The sequence below is a fragment of the Coregonus lavaretus genome (assembly GCF_964263955.1).
Source record: "Coregonus lavaretus genome assembly, chromosome: 21".
NCBI classification, from domain to species: Eukaryota; Metazoa; Chordata; class Actinopteri; order Salmoniformes; family Salmonidae; genus Coregonus; species Coregonus lavaretus.
Genome location: NC_140008.1, coordinates 1,143,233 through 1,150,732, shown reverse-complemented (window position 1 = coordinate 1,150,732; position 7,500 = coordinate 1,143,233). Strand labels below are relative to the sequence as shown.

At 42.2% G+C, this 7,500-nt stretch overlaps 1 protein-coding gene across 2 annotated transcripts in view; it reads left to right on the top strand.

The window, feature by feature from the left end:
* zwilch (zwilch kinetochore protein) overlaps nucleotides 1-7,500 on the top strand; it is a 45,660-nt gene that overhangs the window by 28,084 nt on the left and 10,076 nt on the right. For both annotated transcript variants that reach the window (XM_084186005.1, XM_084186006.1), the window contains 2 exons: nucleotides 3,586-3,701; nucleotides 6,645-6,744. In XM_084186005.1, coding sequence (XP_084042131.1) covers nucleotides 3,586-3,701; nucleotides 6,645-6,739 — 211 coding nt within the window. In that variant the 3' untranslated portion in view covers nucleotides 6,740-6,744. The remainder of the gene's footprint in view (nucleotides 1-3,585; nucleotides 3,702-6,644; nucleotides 6,745-7,500) is intronic.

Sequence of the window (7,500 nt, the reverse complement as noted above, 5' to 3'; positions counted from 1 at the left end):
GTCTTTCATAAGGTTGCAAAATTCCGTTAACTTTCCCTAAAATTCCCAGATTTTCCAGAAATTCCAATCAGAATATTTTAAAGAAGGAAATGACAGGAATTGTGCAACCATATGGTGCCTGCGGGAATAATCATTTTACTATTAAGTTTAAATGTATTGCTAACTAGTATGTTAATTGACTTACTGATCATGTAGTAATTGTAAACCAGGCGTTGTCCTGGGGTGTCTAGGGTTAGGGTTAGTAATGTACTGTATGTATTAGTATTTATTATGGATCCCCATTAGTTCCTGCCAAGGCAGCAGCTACTCTTCCTGGGGTTTATTATGGATCCCCATTAGTTCCTGTCAAGGCAGCAGCTACTCTTCCTGGGGTTTATTATGGATCCCCATTAGTTCCTGTCAAGGCAGCAGCTACTCTTCCTGGGGTTTATTATGGATCCCCATTAGTTCCTGTCAAGGCAGCAGCTACTCTTCCTGGGGTTTATTATGGATCCCCATTAGTTCCTGCCAAGGCAGCAACTACTCTTCCTGGGGTTTATTATGGATCCCCATTAGTTCCTGCCAAGGCAGCAGCTACTCTTCCTGGGGTTTATTATGGATCCCCATTAGTTCCTGCCAAGGCAGCAGCTACTCTTCCTGGGGTTTATTATGGATCCCTATTAGTTCCTGTCAAGGCAGCAGCTACTCTTCCTGGGGTTTATTATGGATCCCCATTAGTTCCTGCCAAGGCAGCAGCTACTCTTCCTGGGGTTTATTATGGATCCCCATTAGTTCCTGTCAAGGCAGCAGCTACTCTTCCTGGGGTTTATTATGGATCCCCATTAGTTCCTGTCAAGGCAGCAGCTACTCTTCCTGGGGTTTATTATGGATCCCCATTAGTTCCTGCCAAGGCAGCAGCTACTCTTCCTGGGGTTTATTATGGCTCCCCATTAGTTCCTGCCAAGGCAGCAGCTACTCTTCCTGGGGTTTATTATGGATCCCCATTAGTTCCTGCCAAGGCAGCAGCTACTCTTCCTGGGGTTTATTATGGATCCCCATTAGTTCCTGCCAAGGCAGCAGCTACTCTTCCTGGGGTTTATTATGGATCCCCATTAGTTCCTGCCAAGGCAGCAGCTACTCTTCCTCGGGTCCAGCAACATTAATTAAGGCAGTTATATAGAATTTAAAATATTACATGACATTACATTTCATAACTTTTCACAACACATTAAGTGTGTTCCCTCAGGCCACTACTCTACAATACAAAATCCATGTTATCGTGTGTCTGTGTGTCTCTTCACAGTCCCCGCTGTTGTTCCCCCAGAGAGCAGGTGGTGTCCTAGGGTGTGGAGGTGTCTAGGGTTGGTGTTAGTAATGTATGGAATATGTACAATGCCTTCAGAAAGTATTCATACCCCTTGACTTATTCCACATGTTGTTGTGTTCCAGCCTGAATTCAAAACGGATTAAATATGTTTTTAAAAAAATCACCCATCTACACACAATACCCAATAATGACAAAGTGAAAACATGTTTGATATATTTTTTGCAAATTTATTGAAAATGAAATACTGAAATCTAATTTACGTAAGTATTCACACCCCTGAGTCAATACATGTTAGAATCACCTTTGGCAGCGATTACAGCTGTGAGTCTTTCTGGGTAAGTCTCTAAGAGCTTTGCACAAAGGATTATACAATATTTGCCCCATTATTATTTTCAGAATTCTTCAAGCTCTGTCAAATTGGTTGTTGATCATTGCTCTGCAACCATTTTCATGTCTTGTCATACATGTTCAAGCAGATTTAAGTCAAAACTGTAACTCGCCCACTCAGGAACATTCACTGTCTTCTTGGTAGCAACTCCAGTGTAGATTTGGCCTTGTGTTTTAGGTTATTGTCCTGCTGGAAGGTGAATTCATCTCCCAGTGTCTGGTGGAAAGCAGACTGAACCAGGTTTTCCTCTAGGATTTTGCCTGTGCTCAGCTCCATTCTGTTTATTTTTTATCCTGAAAAACTCCCCAGTCCTTAACGATTACAAGCATACCCATAACATGATGCAGCCACCACTACGCTTGAAAATATGGAGAGTGGTACTCAGTAATGTGTCATTACGGATTTGCCCCAAACATAATACTTTTAATTCAGGAGAAAAAGTTAATTACTTTGCCAAATTTTTTGCAGTATTACTTTACTGACTTGTTGCAAACAGGATGCATGTTTTGGAATATTTTTATTCTGTACACGCTTCCTTCTTTTCACTCTGTCATTTAGGTTAATATTATGGAGTAACTACAATGTTGTTGATCCATCCTCAGTTTTCTCCTATCACAGCCATTAAACTGTAACTGGTTTAAAGTCACCATCAGCCTCATGGTGAAATCCCTGAGGTTTTCCTTCCTCTGGCAACTTTGTAATGACTGGGTGTATTGATACACAATCCGAAGTGTAATGAATAACTTCACCATGCTTAAAGGGATATTCAGTGTCTGCTTTTTTTAAATTTTGACCCGTCTTCCATGGTCTCTGTGGTTGGATCTGTATTTGAAATTCACTGCTTCACCGAGGGACCTTACAGATAATTGTATGTGTGGGGTACAGAGATGAGGTAGTCATTCCAAAATCATGTTAAATACTATTATTGAACACAGAGTGAATCCATGCAAGTTGTTATGTGACTTGGCCATAAAAGCTTTTCATTTGTCATTTTACTTTATGGGGTATTGTGTGTAGGCCAGTGACAAATCTCAATTGTATCAATTTTAAATTCAGGCTGTGGAAAATGTGGAGAAAGTGAAGGGGTTTGAACACTTACTGAAGGCACTGTATGTTGTTCCCTATAGGGAGCAGGCGGTGTCTAGCGGTCTGGGTGGGGTTAGTAATGTATGTCATGTGTATGTTGTTCCCTATAGGGAGCAGGCGGTGTCTAGCGGTCTGGGTGGGGTTAGTAATGTATGTCATGTGTATGTTGTTCCCTATAGGGAGCAGGCGGTGTCTAGCGGTCTGGGTGGGGTTAGTAATGTATGTCATGTGTATGTTGTTCCCTATAGGGAGCAGGCGGTGTCCTGGGGGGTGGAGACGTCTAGCGGTCTGGGTGGGGTTAGTAATGTATGTCATGTGTATGTTGTTCCCTATAGGGAGCAGGCGGTGTCCTGGGGGGTGGAGACGTCTAGCGGTCTGGGTGGGGTTAGTAATGTATGTCATGTGTATGTTGTTCCCTATAGGGAGCAGGCGGTGTCCTGGGGGGTGGAGACGTCTAGCGGTCTGGGTGGGGTTAGTAATGTATGTCATGTGTATGTTGTTCCCTATAGGGAGCAGGCGGTGTCTAGCTGTCTGGGTGGGGTTAGTAATGTATTGTCATGTGTATGTTGTTCCCTATAGGGAGCAGGCGGTGTCTAGCGGTCTGGGTGGGGTTAGTAATGTATGTCGTATGTATGTTGTTCCCTATAGGGAGCAGGCGGTGTCCTGGGGGGTGGAAGTGTCTAGCGGTCTGGGTGGGGTTAGTAATGTATTGTCATGTGTATGTTGTTCCCTATAGGGAGCAGGCGGTGTCTAGCGGACTGGGTGGGGTTAGTAATGTATGTCATGTGTATGTTGTTCCCTATAGGGAGCAGGCGGTGTCCTGGGGGGTGGAAGTGTCGAGTGGTAACGGCCCCAGAGAGGTGAAGACATCCTGGCAGCTGAGTGAAAAGCCCCTGGTGGAACACATTGTCTTTGAAACAGGTGAATTACTATAGATGTTATGTTATGCTCTAGTCATACAGGAAAAACATAATTTTGACTGCACTGGGCCTTTAAATATCTTTGAAATATCCTCCGTGTCTTCCACAAGCACACGGGGCGGCAGGTTAAGAGCGTTGTGCCAGTAACCGAAAGGTCGCTGGTTCTAATCCCCGAGCCGACAAGGGGAAAAATCTGTCGATGTGCCCTTGAGCAAGGCACTTAACCCTAATTGCTCCTGTAAATCGCTCTGGATAAGAGCGTCTGCTAAATGACTAAAAAAAAATTATGAACGGTCGCGTCAGCCATCGAGAATTGAACCTCTGCGATTCTTGAGCTTGGACGCTGCTATTGGATGTGATGCAACGCGAGCAGTATAACCGCTTTCATTGATTTCAAAGGAACCATTCCCTCAATGATGGAAATGGCTGATGGCTATAGTGGTCGTTAGTCTCCACATCCCACAGTCTGTGCGTCAGTCCATGAGATATTACTCATGTATGGAATAAACACTTGCAGATTTCTGTAATTAAAAGCCCTATAGAAGTTAAATAAATTGTTATGTTAACTTCAACTTATAATTGTATTTCTCTTGATTCCACCTTTTATTGTTGTAGCTAATTCCTTATTATGTACAGGGCCTTCATTTACATTTACGTCATTTAGCAGACGCTCTTATCCAGAGCGACTTACAAATAGGTGCATTCACCTAATAGCCAGTGGGATAACCACTTTACAATGTATTATTTATTTTTTTGGGGGGGGGTTGGGGTAAGGGGGGGGTAGAAGGATTATATTCACACCCCTTGACTTTTTCCAAATGTTGTTAAAGCCTGAATTTAAAATGGATGACATTGAGATGTTGTCACTGATCTACACACAATACCCCATAATGTCAAAGTGGAATTATGTTTTTAGATATTTTTACAAATTAATTTAAAATGAAAAGCTGAAACGTCTTGAGTCAGTAAGTATTCAACCCCTTTGTTATGGCAAGCCTAAATAAGTTCAGGAGTAAAAATGTGCTTAACAAGTCACATAATAAGTTGCATGGACTCACTATGTGTGCAATAATAGTGTTTAACATGATTTTGGAATGACTACCTCATCTCAGTACCCCACACATGCAGTTATCTGTAATGTCCCTCAGTCGAGAAGTGAATTTCAAACACAGATTCAACCACAAAGACCAGGGAGGTTTTCCAAAGCCTCGCAAAGAAGCGCACCTATTGGTAGATGGGTCAAAATGTAAAAAGCAGACATTGAATATCCCTTTGAACATGGTGAAGTAATTAATTACACTTTGGATGGTGTATCAATACACCCAGTCACTACAAAGATACAGGCGTCCTTCCTAACTCAGTTACCAGAGAGGAAGGAAACCACTCAGGGATTTCACCATGAGGCCAATGGTGACTTTAAAACAGTTACAGAGTTTAATGGCTGTGAAAGGAGAAAACTGAGGATGGATCAACAACATTGTAGTTACTCCACAATACTAACCTAAATGACAGAGTGAAAAGAAGAAAGCTTGTACAGAATACAAATATTCCAAAACATGTGTCCTGTTTGCGACAAGGCACTAAATTAAAACAGCAAAGAAATGAACTTTTTGTCCTGAACACAGTCTTTTTTTGGGGGCAAATCCACTCTCCATATTTTCAATCATAGTGGTGGCTGCATCATGTTATGAGTGCTTGTCATCAGCAAGGACTACAGAATATTTACATTTTAGTCATTTAGCAGACGCTCTTATCCAGAGCGACTTACAGTTAGTGAGGTCATACATTTTAATTTATTTTTCATACTGGAATCGAACCCACAACCCTGGCGTTGCAAACGCCATGCTCTACCAACTGAGCTACATCCCTGCCGGCCATTCCCTCCCCTACCCTGGACGACGCTGGGCCAATTGTGCGCTGCCCCATGGGTCTCCCGGTCGCGGCCGGCTACGACAGAGCCTGGATTCGAACCATTTACATTACATTTAAGTCATTTAGCAGACGCTCTTATCCAGAGCGACTTACAGTTAGTGAATGCATACATGTTTTTTTGTTGTTTTTTTCATACTGGCCCCCCGTGGGAAACGAACCCACATCCCTGCCGGCCAAACCCTCCCCTACCTTGGACGACGCTGGACCAATTGTGCGCTGCCCATGGGTCTCCCGGTCGCGGCCGGCTGCGACAGAGCCTGGACTCGAACCAGGATCTCTAGTGGCACAGCTAGCACTGCGATGCAGTGCCTTAGACCACTGCGCCACTTGGGAGGAGAGCTTAGCACAGACAAGATCCTAGAGGAAAACCTGGGAGACACATTCACCTTTCAGCAGGACAATAACCTAAAACACAAGGCCAAATATACGCTGGAGTTGGTTACCAAGACGACATCGAATGTTCTAAAGTGGCCCAGTTACAGTTTTGACATAAACCGACATGAAAATGTATGGCAAGACCTGAAAATGGCTGTCTAGCGTTGATCAACAACCAACTTGACAGAGCTTGAAGAATTTAAAAAAGAATAATGTGCAAATATTGTACAATCCAGGTGAGCAAAGCTCTTAGAGACTTACCCAGAAAGACTCACAGCTGTAATCGCTGCCAAAGGTGATTCTAACATGTATTGACTCCTGGGTGTGAATACTTATGTATGTAAATGAGATATTTCTGTATTTCATTTTCAATGAATTTGCTAAAATTTCAAAAAACATGTTTTCACTTTGTCATTATGGGGTATTGTGTGTAGCTGGATGAGAAAAAAAAAACACTATTTAATTAATTTTGAATTCAGGCTGAAACGCAACAAAATGTGGAATAAGTCGAGGGGTATGAATACTTTCTGAAGGCAATTGTATTTTCAGAATATTTTTGTGAAGCACGGCTCCCTTGCAAAAGATGGACTTTGCTGTGAAGTCTTCCCTTTGCAAGTAAAGGTTAAATGTGTTGCAGACTTCCATAATGAGATGACAGTGAACGGCGATGGCGAGGAGGCTGCCTATTTCACCACCATGGTGTGTTGCAGCCTGGTCAACTTTGCTGCTTAGATCCAGTAAGTCAAAACATCGCTACAGACAAGTTAAAGTATGTTTTAAAAGGTTTATCTTTCATTGTTTTAATTTAGAAAAACAACACAATTTTAAGTGCTTCTAAATGAAAATATCCCATCATCCCCGTCACTACTGTTAGGTCCCCACTGTGTGTGAAGATGTGAACATGCAAATACCTTCAAGTCTCACCTGAATCAGTTGAGGAAATGGCCTGTACAAGAAGCTAAATATCATGGATAAAGCAAACAGCTTAATTTACTTCACGTCAAACTTTAATTTATTTTATTCATCTGGTTGAGTTGGAATTGGAATTGCTTGGTCCACGGGGTTATATAAAGCTTGTGTGTAGTAGTACTAGTTGTGTGTAGTAGTAGTAGTTGTGTTGTTGTAGTAGTAGATCTAGTTGTGTAGTAGTATTAGTAGTGTTGTTGTAGTAGTAGTAGTAGTAGTAGTAGCAGTAGCAGTAGTAGCAGTAGTAGTAGTAGTAGCAGTAGTAGTAGATCTAGTTGTGTCTCAGTAGCAGTAGCAGTAGCAGTAGTAGTAGTAGATGATCTAGTAGTAGTAGTAGTAGTAGTAGTAGCAGTAGTAGTAGCAGTAGTAGTAGTAGTAGTAGATGATCTAGTAGTAGTAGTAGCAGTAGTAGTAGCAGTAGTAGTAGTAGTAGTAGATGATCTAGTAGTAGTAGTAGCAGTAGTAGTAGCAGTAGTAGTAGTAGTAGTAGATGATCTAGTAGTAGTAGTAGTAGCAGTAGTAGTAGC